The 18,520-nt window shown below is 33.4% G+C and overlaps 2 protein-coding genes across 3 annotated transcripts; both read left to right on the top strand.

Moving 5' to 3' along the window:
- The first annotated feature begins 1,711 nt into the window (after positions 1-1,711).
- LOC111380459 (N-acylphosphatidylethanolamine synthase) lies at positions 1,712-7,746 on the top strand. Of its 2 annotated transcripts, XM_023004031.1 has the most exons (5): positions 1,713-2,039; positions 2,277-2,404; positions 3,329-3,414; positions 4,445-4,582; positions 7,094-7,743. In XM_023004031.1, the coding sequence occupies exons 1-5, from the start codon at positions 1,834-1,836 to the stop codon at positions 7,379-7,381; spliced, it is 846 nt and encodes a 281-aa protein (XP_022859799.1). In that variant the 5' UTR covers positions 1,713-1,833; the 3' UTR covers positions 7,382-7,743. The 2 variants fall into 2 exon arrangements, with proteins under 2 accessions (XP_022859800.1, XP_022859799.1); XM_023004032.1 differs by lacking the exon at positions 4,445-4,582 and having other exon boundaries at positions 1,712-2,039; positions 7,094-7,746.
- A 2,157-nt stretch (positions 7,747-9,903) lies between these two features.
- On the top strand, positions 9,904-18,487 carry LOC111380456 (kinesin-like protein KIN-14E). The gene is made up of 20 exons (XM_023004027.1): positions 9,904-10,022; positions 10,543-10,774; positions 10,934-11,006; positions 11,202-11,333; positions 11,415-11,653; positions 11,826-12,153; positions 13,494-13,593; positions 13,719-13,900; positions 14,023-14,138; positions 14,300-14,402; positions 14,697-14,849; positions 14,962-15,108; positions 15,217-15,417; positions 16,204-16,368; positions 16,444-16,548; positions 16,740-16,877; positions 16,968-17,162; positions 17,268-17,394; positions 17,569-17,771; positions 17,905-18,487. Exons 2-20 carry the CDS (start codon positions 10,644-10,646, stop codon positions 18,103-18,105), a joined length of 3,039 nt encoding a protein of 1,012 aa, XP_022859795.1. The 5' UTR covers positions 9,904-10,022; positions 10,543-10,643; the 3' UTR covers positions 18,106-18,487.
- Positions 18,488-18,520: the final 33 nt, after the last annotated feature.

Here is an 18,520-nt window from a genome sequence, read left to right on the forward strand (position 1 = left end):
GTGGTATTTGGTCATTCAACTTTTAGTGAAGTCTCAGTTAAGTTACTAAACTTTCGTTTGTCTTAATTGGGTTATTGAACTCCCATTTAGTTTCGATTATGTCACTTGAACTCCAATTTGGCTTCAAATTTCTCCAATCCTCTCCTCTCCTAAGTTGATGAAATTTATTTAATTGGTAGACATGCTCTCTTCCTGGTAATCTCTATATGAAATGCTAACTTACCACAATGTCACGTTATAAAAGTATGTAAAATTAAGGGAGGCATGCATGATGTATTTACAATTTGCATACCATATTTTTGAAATTTATGGTCTAAATACTTATTTTACCTTTACAAAAAATAAAAAAATCATCCACTCATCCTCAGTGGGTTTTTAGACTCCACTAAAGAAGGATGATGGGGATTAGAATGTCTCAACCATAAGATATATGGAACTTATAAGAATACATGAAAAGGGGATGTAACCTTAACTTCCGAAAAGGAAATAAATGTAAAGACGAGTAAATGAGATAGTATTACCTTCCATACAAAAGTAAAGTAGCAAAATTAAATTAAAGAACTTTAACATTTGAGATGTTGTACCAAAGCGTGAAACCGTTGAGGAAGGTTTATGAGGTCAGACTCTTGAGAACGATGTTTTTGGGCCCACAGTAGCAAGTAATCAGCAACCTAATTCTCTTCAGAATATATGTGGGAGATCGTGTCACAGTCAAATGAGAGATGATCTCTAATATGTTTCAGAGTGTCATCTATTTATCACGTCCCTTCTCTGTGAGTGATAACGTAAACAATCAAAGAGGAATTTATTTAAGTCACAAGTTTGAGAGTCCAAATCCTTGAGTGAGAAGAATCTTGTCCAGGATATTACGTAACTCAACATCGAGAATAAGGTAGTCACCATAAGGAGATGAGAATGTCCGGATGCACCCTGCAGCCTGGTCTCGAATAATACCCCTATTACTGACAAATCCATCCTTAACATAATCATTACTATTGGTCTTGGATTTTTCAATTTTTTTTTTTTTTAATATAAGGAAAAGAAAATAACATTGCACAACAAGCAAATATAGTGAAAACACCTTCAAACTTGAAGTACATATTGTACTTGCCGTGTTATATGATGAGGATTCTCTTTAGTATCTTCCTTTAGTCTACTTTGCTCATTGCGGAATACTTCCATCATACTACAAAAGAGACAGGAACAAAAAATTTCATTTTTTCTTTAAATTTGTTTGGAAATTTCCAAAATTTATTCATTTTCTAATTTTTTTTCAATAGACAAAAAATTTAGGGTGCCAAGTTGAAGATCAAATACGGTTTTGCTACCAACTAAAATTTCCCAACAATTTTGATAAAAAAAAAAAAAATTGCAGATCGGGAAATTTGAAAATACATTGAAGTCTTAGTGAACGAGATAAATTAAAGTTTAGTGATCCAATTAAAATATTAAAAAGTTTAATTTTTACAAATGAAAATTAATTACCCCGATGGAAATAACTACTTTTAAGCTTGAATAGAAATACTATATAGGAATTCTAATTTATTTGGCCATGGTGCCATTTTAACTAATTCGATCCAAATATAGACAACACTAATTTTAACCATAATTTAAAAAAAAAAAAAGAAAAAAAGAACTCTACTAATTTTAACAAAAAAATAAAAAATAAGAATTTTAAAGATTGTCAAAGCCCTCAATTCACAATACATAATTTGTCCAGTCAGAAATGTAAACTGCACTACATTAGCCACTTTCAAAATTGCATACCTGGCTGGGAAAGGGCCACGGACAACAGCTACACGGTGGCGGCGACTGTGCAGTTAAGCGAGGGGTATGAAGACGATGCAATGGGCTGCTAGAGCCGAACACCTAGGCGGGATACCCCGCAAGATGATGTTCTTGGCGGTGGGAGCATTCTCCAAAGCGGTGTCTAATCTGTTCAACAACACTACCGTGCACAACGCCGACACCCTCCTCCGTCTTGTCCGATCCCGCCCACCCGGTGTCCCTCTCCTTACCATCAGTAATCACATGTCCACGTCAGTCTTTCTTTCAATAAACGAATATTTCTAATTTTTCATAATTTTGTTTATGATTTTAGCATGAATGAGAAATGTTGATTAGTTGCATGCTTCAATTGGAATATTTTGTTTTGATAATTTGATTCTTTAGAGTGTCGTTTGTTATTTGGAGTAAATTTCTTGCTATTACTGACTATTACTTGTTAGACTGATTATTACAAATCTCTACATTTGCAAATGTTTCCACCACTTCAGGTTGGATGATCCAGTAATGTGGGGGTTCAAGGGTTTCCCTGTAACAGATGCAAAATTGGGAAGATGGGTTCTAGCAGCGGAAGATATATGCTTTAAAAATATGGCGCTTTCATATTTTTTCAGGCTTGGTGTGTAGTGTCTTGTTCCTTTGAGCTAATTTTGATACTTTTGCTGAGTCCACTATATGAGTTAGATTGGTGCTATGATTGATGGTTTATAAGGCGCTATTTACTTCACTCAATGGATATAATGGTAAGGTATCCAAATATTTCATACCGTGGTAGGCACTTCATTAGAATGGAGATTCAATGCATTGTTACTTGTTGATGTACGACTAGTATACTATTGCCACCATGCAGATTTTCCAGCTTGGAAACACAAAGATCACTAATGAACTAAACTGAAAATATGAAATGGAAACAAAATTTGTACATTTGTCATAGTTTAATCTAATGTTTGAACCATGTGATAGTAGAACAAAGATGTTTGACACGAGGAAGAGAAAATTAGAATTTATTGTGGCCTGCTGAAACCTAAAATAGTCCCCTTAGGCTTGTTTGTGAAGCTGACTCAACAAAATTGGACAGGATTGAGGAAGAAAATTACTTGAGATGCTTGTGCATTGTTGTTTCCAGTCTTATTTTTGTTTAGCATTCCAAACTTGAACATAATATTTATAAAAGTGGCATGCATATGGAAGGGAATATTCATTTGAGCACAACAATTTAATGTATGCTATTTTCTTCAACTTGATTTTCTTTAGGATATTTTAATCACTAAGAGACTATTTACAATCTTGTTTGGAGCTTAGAGGTCAATTTGTAAAGCGGTAATTTTTGTCTTATATATATGGGGATTTATGGGGAATGATTAAGCATTGATGGTTTTGTTTTGGTTCCGTCTGCTGTTGATGGTGCCATTAACTTATTTAATCTTAAATTTTTTTGTAATTAATATATTGTTGATTTGGATTTGCTGGTTAAATTTAATTTAGTTTGCTAAGTAGTTTCCAGTTACTTTTAAGGTATCAACTCAAGTTCAAAAATTTGCAGGGAAATGTATTCCTATAACAAGGGGAGGTGGAATCTATCAAGAGCACATGAACGAGGCCCTTGATCGCTTGAGTGATGGAGCTTGGGTACTGTTTCTACTGTCATATTTAAGACTATTTTCCTTTTGGTACTGAAAAAACTTTCACCACATTAATCATATAACTGGTGATTAAGCTTCCAATATATTTTTGTCACTGATAAGTAGTCAATTATTGCTACTGGGTGACCACAATTCATTTCTTTTAATCCCTTATCTTTTGATCTGTTTCAAGTATATTGACGTGCTCATACAAGCAATTAACTTTCGGATTATGGTAAGGAGTGCATGTCCGATAATATGAATTGGTTAGTTACTAAAAATAGTAATTTCAAATCATCTTTTAATAACCTAAAAGCATTAGGCCCCATTACAAGATAATGCATTTTCACCAAGCAACATATTATCACAGATAAAATCAAAATATGCTTATATATATACATTTTAACGTGTTCCCTCCTACACATTTCTACTTTGATAAGTCCAAATTTGAGTGTGTGCTGGCAGCTGAGACTGGTGCCTGAATTCATAAAACATGACAAGCCATGATGGGACATTATTTAGATTTGCATAAAATTAACTAATTTTGTGCATCCATTTAGTGGATAATTGATATTGTATTATTCCTAATTTCCTATTGTCATATAACAGCAATAAGTGGAAGGGGTGATATCAATTAAGGACTAATTAAGGAAAGCATGACTTGGATAATTGGGATCTATCTTGCATTGACCTAAATAGATTTTCAAAAGCAACGCAATCCCAGTTGAACAAGTCAGAAGAGCGGCAGATGGACCAAAACTAACCTGACTTCACATAGTTATAAAGTACATGATTTTAATAGGCCTCTCTTTGAGGTAGCTTTGGATCGAACGAACTAGAGAAAAAGGATTTTAGCAGGTTCAACATTTATCTGGAATAATGAATAGCTTCTTCTTTCACTTCTCTTGTAGATATAATCACTGAAATTATTTGGTGGTGTAGAAACTAGAAAATATGATAGTAATCACTAATCAAGAGTAGACTAGTGGCTATAGTTGTTCTAAAGTTCTTTTTATTTCTTTATCTCACATGAACAGTTGCATACATTTCCAGAGGGGAAGGTGTGTCAGGAAGATGCACCAATAAGACGGTTGAAATGGGGAACTGCCAGTCTCATTTCTCGTGCCCCTGTGACGCCAATAGTTCTGCCAATTGTTCATCATGGTTTTGAAAAGGTATTTTCTTGATATCATCAATCAATTTTACCATAAGATCGGTAAAAATGAGTTCATCTCTTTTGCTACCCGAAGTAATCGTGCCAACTGTGTTCAAATGGAAATTTGTCAGTTAACGAAGGTACAATTAGTTACCAGATGTTCTGGTGACATCCTTATTCACATCCATCAAAATTTCCTAGTTTAGCAAAATGGTAAATTGATCCAGTTTTCACGAGTTCGACAAGATCCCTGGCTTCAGCAAACTTGTGCTTATAGACTTGCCAAATGAAGCTACCTGATACAGGAGTAAAGGTTTCCAATTAAATAGAGTTAAGATTTAACAAAAGCCTATATTTTGGTTTCTGAAGGAATTTGGATCTTCAGAATGTTTACCTCTGCTTCTTTGGCTGAAAGCCTGAGAAGAATGAAATTTTGGGCTTTAAAAAGTATTTTGAGATGGTAAGAAATTGATTAATTTCTGGAGCAACAAGATTCCAAGACAAATATCAAACATAGATTGTTCTAGAAGCTGGTGAAGATTTCCTTGAGAGGTTTGCCATATGGGATTTTGTGCCTTTAGGTTTTCAATTTTGTAAGGTCATGGAAAAGATAATGATTGATATGTTATTTGAAGAAGGTAGCACCCAGTAGTAACCTTTGATTGTTGGTGTATTGTAGTCTGATTATTTTGTTTTTCGCAATTTAGAGACTGAAATTTGTGAAACAGAGAATAAGGAGGTAACATATTAGGCATCTAATACGATTTGGGTTGCATTAAGCGTCAAATGCTTTCAATTTTTTTCTTAAATGTGCACTAGTTATTTAAGAAGAGATTTCAATTGACCTCCTACACCAACTAGAACTTGCGCACTGCTCTGCTCATCACTTCATTTGTATTCTAACTTGACTGCACTAAAACTCCCAACATGAATAATGACATAATGGCATACTAAGCCTATTTTGGCCCCCAATTCTTTCAAAAACTCTTTTTTTTTTTTTTTTTTTTTTTTTAAAAATCTTTTTTTTTTCCATTTCCCCAAAAAAAAATTTTTCCCCAAAATCAAAAACTTTTTTTTTTTTTTTTTTTTTTTTTTAAAAATCTTTTTTTTTTCCATTTCCCCAAAAAAAAATTTTTCCCCAAAATCAAAAACTTTTTTTTTTTTTTTTTTTTTTTTTTTCAAAACTCATTTTCTATCACATTCTCCCATAAAATAATTTTACGCGTAAATCGAAAACTTTTTTTTTTTTTTTTTAATCCAACATTCTCAAAAAATTCATTATTCCAAAATGCATTTTCTTACCAAAATGGGGCTCAAACAGGGGCTAAATGACAATCCTGAAATCTGATTACTCTAAATCTATGAATTTTCTGTAGTACCTTGTGCCTAAGGCAGCATGTATAATAAATTAAAATAACCAGTGGCTGGTAAACTAGAGAAAAGTTAAATAATGATTCCTGAGAAATCTAACTATTGGAGATCCCAAGTAGTTGTAGTTACAGAAAGACTACCCGAAAGCCCCTTTGGAATAGTAAAATGACCTAAATGCTTTATTTAGAGATTTCAGCAGCAGATATCATCGTCCTTTTCTTTGTTTGTATCACATTCTTTTCTGTAAGATACATATATTCCAGTCAGTACCTCATTCTTTTTAGGTCAGGACTAATCCTTTATTCCAAATCCGTTGGGCTATTTATAGCTTTCTAAGTAAAATTATGAGATTTACTACCTGGGGGAGAATGAAGATAAGAATAAATACAGGATTTAGATAGAGTTTTAAAGTAGAATTTGATTTTAAAATGTTTTTTGATTAGACTAGTTCAATATTCTGATATGGTTTTAGTTTATTAGAAATTTATTTAACTTTAACTTCTTTCCCCAAAAATGGTTAAGATTTCGTTTGTAAACAGACTTTGATTAATGATTGAATATTTTGATTATTTATTCCCTTATATTCTTCTCATTCCTTTTCATTTCTTCTCTCTCTCTCTTCCATATTTCTGTTTCTTATTATGATATACATCACTAGCACTACATCTTTTAGAATGTTTTAATTATTGGGACTTTCATAGTATAAAATAAGAGTTCATTTGTCTCGAAATGAAAGAACCCATGGATTGACAGCTAAGAAATGTGTTTGAGAAAATGTTAAATATGTTACGAAAGATATTTCCTTTGAGAACTGTTGCCAAAAGAATGTCATATAGTTATTTTGTCGTCAGCATTATCGGATATTTAGAACGTAGAGAAAACCTTAGTTAGCCATCATATGACAATATTTTCCTGCACAGTTCTAAAATGGTACAATTACAGTGATTATTAAATTGTTTGGTATTAATGATTTCTATGCCTATTTAAAAAATGGCTTGACTTGCAAGCACATGTTAATACAAGTACCACTAGGTTTATTTCTATTCTCTTTGTGCCGTGGTTTTTCAAGAAAAAAAACAGTACTTCGAATTTGAAAGCTTTTTTCAATCCAGTTCCACATTTTGTATTTGACACTAGGTTATGATTTACCTATTTGCAGGTCATGCCCGAGAAATATATGTTTGGTAGAAGGCCTCCTTTTCCATTGTGTAATAGGGATATTAGAATAGTGATTGGTGAACCAATGGAATTTAACATTCCCAAATTGAAGAAGATGGCTGTAGACATGTCTAATGATGTATCATTTAGCCCTGCCGGTTGGCCGAGGACCTGTGGATTGGATGAGGCAGCACAAAGATGTCTTTATACGAATATATCAAACCAAATACGAACAGCCATGGAAAGATTGCGGAAAATTTGCAAATGTTGTCAGGAGATGAAGGATTAAGGCTCGATGATTTTGGAAATATCAAAGGGATATTGCAGGTTTATTAGTTTTGAAGCATTTTTTCTCATTGGGGGGCGTTTAAGATTTTGGAATTAGAGGATTTTGACGAAGTTGAGAGCCGAAGGCTTTCTTTTTCTGTACGGCTTATATCGAGTTAGTGCATTTGAACTCGTAAATAGGTCTTTCGTGTTCTCATTTTTCTCCCTCGTTTCTTCGCTTTCTTTGTCTTGTCCGAAGAGTTCTATGCATGGAGTTTGCACACTAACCATTGTGGTGGAAAGGAAAATTAAGTATAGCTTTGGAACATCTTTCATTACATACATTTCTTGGAGTCGGTTTCTATTGCAATGATTCCATTTTTAGGATGTATGTTGTTACTTGATTTTATCTGCTCTACTTGGAATCGGATCGAACCAGATTGCACTCACCCTTGACATTTTAAATATGAAATATGGAAAGTAAAAGTTAGGGTAAAATTATCAAATCTCCATCTTGATGAATGCATTTGAAAGAAGATTCTTTGTAGGTGCAGTGTACTGTCAGCTCTTGTTCTTTGATCTGTTGGGGTACATCCCGCAATTTCTTCCTCACAAAACTCTAGGAGCGGGGCCGTGGGGGTCTTCAAGGTTGGGATTCAACAATAAGCCAAATTTTTAATAAGCAATAAGCATGATGCCCCTTATTTTTATGGTTTATTTTAAGGTTTGACCTAGTTAAATACCATGATGCCCCTACCCTTTTCCAAAAATTACAATTTTATCCACCATGTCTATCTTATCCACTGCAGAATCAGAGAATGTAGTGCGTGAAGCTATTGCTCCAGATATTTTTTTTCAAAATTTAATAATTTTTTATGTGTATGATATATCATAGACAAACAGTTACATTACATATATGTTAATTATCGAAAAAAAAAAAAGTACTAATTTGTCTTTAAACTATTGTATTATAGCAAAAAAAAAAAAAAATGGGTCCTACGATTATACTTGCAATTAATTAGAATTTACACGCCTTTCCTCATCAAATCAACTTTGGTTGTTGGTTGTTCTGATTTTTCACTATCTTTACAATAAATAAATGGAGCAAATCTCGTGACTTGGTACAAGCATATCTCCCTTTTATTTTCCTTGGTCTAGCCGGCATGGCCGGCATTTCAACAATATTTCAATATATTCCCCTTTATACTCCGACTCATTCCTCTTTTATGCACTATTTTCACTTAAAATTAAATCTGATTTACTTCAAAACGCAATCGGATATTTTGTGTAAATGTTTTCGTGATTAAAAAACTACAAATTTTAAGACATTTCATTTTTTACGATGAAAATTTTTGGTAATAAGAAGGCGTGAAAAAAACAATCACTTACTTTTCTATATAAAAGTTTGATTCATTATAAGTGATATTTTTTAGGGCTCACTTGTGGGGTCCGCATACGGTTTAGATTATCTTTACGTCGAAATTAGCTTATCATTAAACCACTGTCAAGTCAAATAGGGTTTCAGGAGCTGATCCAATACCGACGAGCTGATATTCCCTAACAATAGTTTCAAACAAAAAAAGATTTTTTCCCCATTTTGTCACTCAAATGAAAATTCATCTATGACAATTGAAGAAAGTGTATGACACATAGGATAGTTGGTAAAGTAGATAGAAAAAATGGAGCTCATAATTTTGGTTTAACTACTTGAATAAGAAACATGTGAACTTATTTAATGGAAACATCTACATTTTTTCTTAAACACTTTATGTATTCTTTTCCAAGTTCTTAATTGTACAAGGTTTTTTGTTTTCTCTTGAAAATATATGGAATGATGAACCCCAAAAACTAAACTGAAGGTGGGATGTCCCAATCCTTGTACAATTCTTGCTTTTTTTGGAGTGGGGGTGTTTCTATTGGTAACAACAATAGATAATTTGTGTGTTGAAGCCTGCATTGCATTATTGGATGGACTATATATTCAATCATTGTAAAGAACATTAAAGCTACGTGATTGATGCATAGTCTTGGTAATGATCGGAATGGAACGTGTCGATTCAATTTTTTTACCAAAAAACAAGACTTGGCCCCTATTTGGTTTAGTTACAGAATTAGATTAAAATTTAAGCTAAAGTTAATAATTAATTTTAACAATAATTTTTCAACCACAAATTTCATTAACTTTATCAAAATCAATTTATTTATTTATTTATTTTTTTTTATTTTTATCAATAGGGGCTTAGTTTATCTTGCTGTGAATTGCATGAGTAAATCCAACGTCATTTTTATTCAAGCATTTAGTAAAATTTTGTTTTATAGTGTCTTGGGACTATGATTAATTAATAATATATTATAATAATGTGGCTTTTGTAACTAATCTGCTATTCTTTCTGACTTTTATTTTATAAAACTTTTTCGTGTTCCGTGCAAAACTTCGTTATGGACTGATAGTTAGATTGTTTTTTCTTTTTTGGGTCAAAATGTTCATTGGCATATTTTCGCTTGATAAAGTTAAACTTTAAGAAANAAAAAAAAAAGAATTTAAAAAACTCTCGTGACCTTATTATCACCTTTCCGATTCTCCCTCCTTCACTCCACTCTCTCTCCTCTCTCTTCTTTCTCTATCTAGCAGGTTCAGGCGGTTCAGCATTCCTAATCCTGTGGTATCTTTTGCCCCCTCATTGTCTGATTTTTTAAATTTGCTCGAATGTGTTTGTGTTGTATGCACGTGCGTTGTGTTGCTCTGATTTCTGCGCCATTGTCTGTAATTGATTTCCAATTCATTTTTTGTTATTTCGATCTGTGTTTTGATTGTTTTTCTATGAGTAATTTTCCTGGCGAAAGTTGTTATTTTTCAAGTTTAAGACTTTTAGTGTCGTCAGTTTTATTTTTATATTATGCTTAATATTCTTCTGGATCTCCGGACTTGGATTTTATCGTGTTTGTTTTTACTTCACTATTTATTACGATTTAGAAGAGTTTCTGGGTTTAGAATTTTTAGGATTTTCGACTTGATTTCTGACTTTTAATTTTTTGTCAATCATATAATCTGTTTTTGGAATTGTTATTTATGACTTATTGTATTTCTATTCTGGGTTCATGTAGCTTGAAATTATTGAAATATGAATTTTATGTCAAATTTTGGCATCCCACATTGATGACTTTGCTGTATTTCTTTAACAGAATCGCCTTCTGTGTTGAACATAGTTGAGGAAAAGGAAATAAACAAAACCGTTTTGGGTGGAGAGACACCTTTAAATTGGCTGCTTGTATAAAATTTTGATATGGCACAAAGTTTGAGATCAAGCAGGTCTTCATTTGGTTCTGCTAATGGATTTGAAACCCCTTCACACAATTTGTTTGCCACATCAAATGGAGATGATTATGATTCAGATGGTTCCAATTTTGCCCCACCGTAAGTTCATTCCTTTCCTTTATGTTTCATTTGGACTTTCAAACTGTGCTTGATGGATGCCACTAGCATTTTTCCCAAGGAGACAAGGAGTTGGCTTCGTTGTATGTTAATTTCGTCGGGTACAAGAATTTATCAGCTTTTATCTCATTTGACTTGCAGCACGCCCAACACCCTATCGTCGGGAATACCGCCCGAACTTGCCGGTGTTATACCATTGCTTGATAAATTCCAGGTGAAAACTATATTTTTTCCTTAGTAGAGTATATGTAACTAGTATAGTATATTTTTTCCTTAATAGAGTATATGTAACTAGTTTATATGTTAGTTTTTATTGTAACTGAACTTTATGCCATGTTTTCAATTTGTTTTGCTCCTGGGTGTGGAATGCATGAAATTTTAGTTTGTGATTATCTTTTTCTTTTTTCAGGTGGAGGGTTTCATGAGGGCCATGCAGAAACAGATTCATTCTGCTGGTAAACGTGGTTTCTTCTCTAAAAGGACATCAGGATCACAGACTCGAGAAAAATTCACATTTGAGGATATGTTGTGCTTCCAGAAGGTAATTCATTGCGCTTTGATGACAATCCCTGTTTGTGCTTTATAAACTCATTTCTCGAAGGTAAGTTGCATCTTTTGGCAGGACCCCATCCCAACTTCACTGCTGAAACTAAACAGTGATCTTGTTAGCAGAGCAGTTAAGCTGTTCCAGATTATCTTGAAGTATATGGGAGTTGATTCCTCTGATCGAGCAACTCCAACAAGCTTAGATGAAAGCACACAACTTGTTAGCAAATTATACAAGCATGCTATGAAGCGTTCTGAATTGCGAGATGAACTTTTTACACAAGTTTCAAAGCAGACAAGAAATAATCCCGATAGGTATGCACACAGACTTTTTGTGAAGTCTGCAGAAACTGATTCATTCACTTTTTCCATTTGTTACATGTGTAAGTCTTTTATTAGTGTTTGAAAACTGTTTCATCACTAAATTTCGCTCAGTTTTCACGTTGCTTGATGATCTTAGTTGGCCTATTGGTTTCATTATTGGCAGGCAATCTTTGATCAAAGCTTGGGAACTAATGTATTTATGTGCATCCTGCATGCCTCCTAGCAAGGAAATTGGTGGCTATTTGTCAGAGTATGTACATACTGTTGCACACAATGTTAGTAATGATTCTGAGGTTCAAGTACTTGCAATGAATACATTAAATGCTTTGAAGCGTTCCATTAAGGCTGGACCAAGGCATATAATACCTGGACGTGAAGAGATTGAAGCCCTTTTAATGGGTAAAAAGCTTACAACTATAGTATTCTTCCTGGACGAGACTTTTGAAGAGATTACATACGACATGACCACAACTGTAGCTGATGCTATTGAGGTACTGTAGATGTTATCCTATTGTTTGTACGTATGCATGTTAGAGAAAGTGTGTCAATTACTAGACAATCCTATTTAGTTTGTTTCCTAACATTGACAAAGGACATTTGTGCAACTTTGCAATTCAGATGCATTTCTGTCTGTTTAATTGTATCAATTGGCAATTGTATTGAAGTTGCCCTTGAGGATGCTTGTATTTGTATTTCTTCGATTGATATGAACAATGCTTACTTAACCTAATTCCCTTGTTTCTAGCTTCCATACAATCAGTAAAAGGTATATACTACCTTATTTCTCATCTTTTTGTTGAATAAGATGTTCTCTTATCGCTGAAGATAAGCTTAATATAAAACTTGTAAATAGTATAATTGGTGCAATAAATATTTGTTTTTAATTATTATTCAAAAGCACTATCCAAAGGTTTAAGGCCCTCCAAGCAATGCTAAGTTTTTGGCAGCTTTTATTCTCATCATTCTTTATGTTCTATGAAGTATTAGGTCAACCAATTGTTCGTTTACGAAATCACAACAGATATAAACAAGTGCCAATCTGAATTTCTTTTAAATATTTCAACTAATTTCAGGTTTATATATCTTGCTAAAATTCAACATAAGACCACTAATTTGAAGCATCATAAATTCAAATGGTAAGACTTACCTCCAATATTTGGTGATGACAATTGAGTCTCCATCTTCTCTTAAATCGCTGCAAAAGGAGATGAAAACTGGTTACAAAAGGGTGATGAGATCTCTTGCATTGCCTTCTCTTTTACACACCTGCAATACTAACTATAACAAAGAAGCCAATCTTGCAATTTTGAAGTTAGTATGAATATAATGTTACTTTTCTTTTGAAAATGGCAGACATTTTATACAATGAGAGATTTTATTAACAGAAAATCTGGGCCAACTTCTTGTGTAATTTCTAGAATACCGAAAAACTAAAGGAACGACCCAATTATTGAGATGAAAATATGGCTGATAGTGATTGGTCATTTCTTATTTAAATTAGCTCGGAATGAAATTACAATTTCTAGATGGTTGATCTTGTTGTTCTATGCCTAAAATGAACATTCTTTTTCTTTTTTTCCCCACAATATTGTGGAAAAGTTGACTTAAATGTTCCAAAACTGAATGGCTTGTGGCACTTCAAGTTTATTTTTTATCAATGATTTATTTAGTTCGCATTGCATTCTAGATTTGGCAAGAGTAGAATAGTTGTTATTTCTTTTTCAAGTGGAAAATGAAAATTGCTCTTTTTTCCATACAGAGCAAGTTTTTATCATTCTTAGTAAAATCCCTCACTAAATAATTTCTTCGGTTGTTGCTGTATATGCTTCAGGAACTTGCAGGAATAATCAAATTATCAGCATATTCTAGCTTTAGTTTGTTTGAGTGTCGCAAGGCAGTTGCTGGTTCTAGGTCACCAGAGCCTGGAAATGGTACTAATTTCAACTGTAACATAATACTGTTATCATAGTTTCTAATCTCTTCATAGAGGCTTGGATGAATCTGCTTAAACTTTCCAATATATTATCTTAATAATAGGTTTCTTTCTACTCTGTAGAGGAGCATATTGGTATAGATGATAATAGATATATTGGGGATCTACTTGCGGACTTTAAGGCATCAAAAGACCGGAGCAAAGGAGAGATTCTGCATTGTAAATTGACTTTCAAAAAGAAGTTATTTCGGGAATCAGATGAAGCTGTTACAGACCCAATGTTTGTGCAGTTATCCTACGTCCAAGTGCGTATTTCTTGTTTCGATCAAAATTTATTTTCATTACAGCTGCACTCAGTGATGTAATTTTTGAAGAAAGATATATTTCTTATTCATATTCCTGGCACTATATGGTTCTTTTTTCGCAGTTACAACATGATTATGTACAAGGCAATTATCCTGTCGGAAGGGATGATGCTGCACAGCTATCTGCTCTGCAGATTTTAGTTGAGATTGGATACCTTGTTTCTCCTGAATCATGCACGTTAGTTGCTTTACTCATTTTCTTTTGCTTTCTTCTATTCAATCTGTAGCATCGGTCTTGATTGATAAGGTATAGCAAGATGCTTTTAGCATCTTTTCTCAGGTGTCATGAAGACTACAAATTAATTATTTCCTTATCTATGTTTCAATTTATGTGTTCAGGGATTGGACATCTCTGCTAGAACGATTTGTACCCAGACAAATTGCTATTACTCGAGCAAAGACGGACTGGGAACTAGATATTCTTTCGCGTTACCGCTCAATGGTGAACCATTAATATGAGATTCCTTTTTGATTGATAATTTGCTCAAATGAAAGTAGAATACCAACACAATAGTATCTTTTGACTCTTTACTTGTTTCTCATATTTACAAATGTTCGAAAAGTTTTTGTTGGAAATCTAGATTTGAACGAAATTATGTTGTAAGCTTTTATTTCTTAGAAGTTTTACGTCAAGGTGTATTATTTTAAGATTATGTGAAGAGCTTTGAGCCAAATACATGAAAACGCTTGTCAAAAATCTTATAAAATATTTTTTAACGTTTTGTTTGTTGTGCAGGAACATTTGACAAAAGATGATGCTAGACACCAATTTCTGCGAATCTTGAGAACACTCCCTTATGGGAACTCCGTTTTCTTTGCTGTTCGCAAAATTGATGATCCCATTGGTCTTTTGCCTGGAAAAATAATTATAGGGATTAATAAGCGTGGAGTAAGTGGTGATTATTATTATTATTGTTTAATTTAATTTAATTTTTTTGCACATTAACATGTATTTTTGTAGCTCAAGCAGAAACCTGAGTACAATTCCTCATTGTCCCCAGGTACATTTCTTTCGCCCAGTTCCAAAGGAGTATCTACATTCTGCAGAATTGAGGGACATAATGCAATTTGGCAGCAGTAACACTGCTGTATTCTTTAAGATGAGAGTTGCTGGCATCTTGCACATATTTCAGTTTGAAACTAAGCAGGTAGGTTGTATTGCGATTGGCAACTAAGCCTTTTTCATTTGGTACTAAAGTTTTTTCCCTATGCACTGTGATTATTTGTCAATTAGCATTGACATTCATGAAATGTAGGGAGAAGAAATATGTGTCGCCCTTCAAACACATATAAATGATGTTATGTTACGGCGCTACTCCAAAGCACGTGCTGTAGCCAATGGTTCAAGTATTGGACATCTTCCTGATAATATTAGACCTCACACCATGGACATCCATGAGAAACGTGTTCAGGAGTTGTCTAAATCTCTTGAAGAATCAGAGAAAAAAGCTAGCCAAGTGAGTCTTAGTTTAAAGAAAGAGATCAAATTTTTATAACTACGGCTGAAAATTATATTTTGTGAATAGTGAAATGTCCTTGTGTAGAACAACTCATTGAAAGCCCACTGTGCATGCTTGTAAATATCTGATTTCTAAAAGCATTTTTCCCCATTTGTGTTATAAACTGCATGTTTTGCACTTATCTCGTCTTTTCCTTTTTTGTAGATAAATGCCGAAATTAAAGCCATAACATGCTTTCTTGGTAACACTAATTTGAATCAGTTAATAAAAAAGCAGTTCCTGTTAGTTTGAAAGTGTAATTCTTTTGTTTCAAAAAAGAAAAGAAAAACACATTCTATATGAACTACTGGGTTACTAGTTGGTAGTAGAAAAACAATCTAGTAAGAATTTGAGACCTGGAGGTAAGCTTATACAATTGTGTCATGGCTACCTAATAATTGACACAAACAAATAGGTTATGCTACCTGGCAATATATTCACTAAGTAGCACTTGGCTTTTGTAGAAAAGTTTAGCAGGCGCTCGTTGTTCTTGAGTATGTATAACTGGACTGTGGTGTAAATTTCCTGTTATTTTATAATATGGTTAATTTGTTCTTGGCAAGTGCTCATCTTACCCTGCCTTGCCAACTCCTTTACAAATTTCACTGTTGCTTTCGTAGAGTCGCTGAAAGAAATGGAACATGAGTGAATAAATTTGTATAATTTCCTACTTCCGGTGGTGCTATAATTTGTTTCTATTTCTTTCCAAGTTTCTACAGTAATAGTTGTTGTATGGTTAAACAGTTGCAAGAAGATGTCCGTGAAAAGCAAAATCAAGAAATTAAGATTAAAGAAGAACTGGAGAATTTGAAAGACGAATTCAGATCTCAAAAGCAATATTTAGGAGAAATTATCAATGAACGTGATAAACTCAGAGCATTATGTGATGAAAAGGATTCAGCACTTCAGGTATTTGCCAAAAGACATAAATAAATATGATTCTCTTTCTGCTTTGCAGCTCATCATGATAATGTTCGTCTGTAGGCTGCAATCCTGGAGAAACAAAGCATTGAAGTCAGGCTTTCTAAGGTAAGTAGTCAAGGATTGGAGAACAATAACAGGAAGGAGCTGACAGAAGCAAATAACCAGGTATATCTGTGATTAGGACTTCATCTTTCTTATATGTAATTGGTTATGGTGATTATTGCTCTGATAGACCTATTTTTTTCTGAATCTCGCCCTATCTATCATATGAAAAGAGTTTTCTATCATTTTTTTAATATTGTGTACATGTTCATTTGTTATTGTTTTTGATGAAAGGTCTTGATGGTTATATACAGGTCTTACATAAGACTCGAGATGAATTGAAAGCATGTAATGCTGAGTTGCATGCTGTGGAAGAGTCTAGAAGGAAACTTATGAGTGAAAAAACATCTCTTGCAGAGAGACTTACAAGGCTTGAAAGGAAAAATGCTGAAGTAAGAGTGCTGAGTTTAGTCATTGATTTTAACAACTCTATTTTTTCTAGATCACATGAAACATGGTCTCTTGCGATTCTCCAAATGTAGATTGTGGTAATCGAGAGAAGCTTTGAAAAGGATCGCAAGGCCTTGAAGCTTCGCATTTCTGATCTTGAAAAGCAGTTGGCGGAGCTCACAAAAGATTTGGTTGTTGCACAATCAGCGATTGGAGCTAAAGACATTGAGTTGTCTTCCTTACAAAATAATCTGAGGGAATTGGAGGACCTGAGAGAAATGAAAGAGGTGAATCATAGCTTTCCTATTATGAAGTTGCATGCACAAACACCTTAGCTTCTCGATTTTCATAATGTACATGAACAAAATTCTTACCAATAATTACTTGTTTAGGATATTGATAGGAAAAATGAGCAAACTGCTGCGATCTTGAAGATGCAAGGTGCTCAATTGGCTGAGATGGAGGCACTTTACAAGGAAGAGCAAGTTTTGAGGAAACGGTATTTTAACATCATAGAAGGTAACATTGGCTGCTGATTTTATTTTTATTTTTTTCTATTATCATTCTTTTTCTCTTGAACCTGTTTTCATTTCTTCTATGACTAAGTGATGAAGGTATAATTTGGAATTTTTATTTTTGAGCGATTTCTATGTATTAATGGATAATTCCCCATGGTCTTCTTTCAATTTTCAGACATGAAAGGCAAAGTTCGAGTCTATTGTCGATTGAGGCCTCTTAGTGGAAAAGAAATCTCAGAGAAGGAAAGATCTGTTCTAACAAATGTTGACGAGTTCACAGTCGAGCATATGTGGAGAGATGATAAAGTAAAACAACACATGTATGATCATGTTTTCGATGGGGCTGCCACTCAAGAGGACATTTTTGAGGATACAAAGGCAAGTTCAATAAAATTCTGTGTTAAATTTTTTGCATATGTGATTTTTTGATAATCTGTGTCTTATTCTCATTAATTTAAATATATTCAATTTATTCACATTTCCCTTTTTCATTTTTTTCCTGCTAAAACAGTACTTGGTACAATCTGCCGTTGATGGGTACAATGTCTGTATATTTGCATATGGACAAACTGGTTCAGGGAAGACATTCACAATTTATGGATCTGAGAGTAATCCTGGGCTCACTCCACGTGCTATATCTGAACTTTTTAGAATTTTGAAAAGAGATAGTAACAAGTTTTCCTTTACATTGAAGGTAATGATTTCTAATTGATGGGAGATCATGATGGTTGCTCATAACAATTGTTGATATCTTTTATGAATTTGGTTGGGTTGTATTGTTTTATATTTAATATCTAACTAATGATGCGGTCATGAGATTAAAAGATAACAATTGTTGATATCTTTTATGAATTTGGTTGGGTTGTATTGTTTTATATTTAATATCTAACTAATGATGCGGTCATGAGATTAAAAGATAACAATTGTTGATATCTTTTATGAATTTGGTTGGGTTGTATTGTTTTATATTTAATATCTAACTAATGATGCGGTCATGAGATTAAAAGATAACAATTGTTGATATCTTTTATGAATTTGGTTGGGTTGTATTGTTTTATATTTAATATCTAACTAATGATGCGGTCATGAGATTAAAAGATGTATGCACATGTCATTTTTTTTTTTTT

This window comes from Olea europaea, unplaced genomic scaffold (genome assembly GCF_002742605.1).
Source record: "Olea europaea var. sylvestris unplaced genomic scaffold, O_europaea_v1 scaffold2147, whole genome shotgun sequence".
NCBI lineage: Eukaryota > Viridiplantae > Streptophyta > Magnoliopsida > Lamiales > Oleaceae > Olea > Olea europaea.

Coding starts and splice junctions, on each gene's coding strand:
- LOC111380456 (XM_023004027.1), top strand. CDS start 10,644: ATGGCACAAAGTTTGAGATCAAGCAGGTCTTCATTTGGTTCTGCTAAT. Junction 14,139..14,299: donor GTTTCTCCTGAATCATGCAC/GTTAGTTGCTTT, acceptor TTATGTGTTCAG/GGATTGGACATCTCTGCTAG. Junction 15,109..15,216: donor TTCAGTTTGAAACTAAGCAG/GTAGGTTGTATT, acceptor CATGAAATGTAG/GGAGAAGAAATATGTGTCGC.
- LOC111380459 (XM_023004031.1), top strand. CDS start 1,834: ATGAAGACGATGCAATGGGCTGCTAGAGCCGAACACCTAGGCGGGATA. Junction 3,415..4,444: donor GCTTGAGTGATGGAGCTTGG/GTACTGTTTCTA, acceptor TCACATGAACAG/TTGCATACATTTCCAGAGGG. Junction 4,583..7,093: donor TTCATCATGGTTTTGAAAAG/GTATTTTCTTGA, acceptor ACCTATTTGCAG/GTCATGCCCGAGAAATATAT.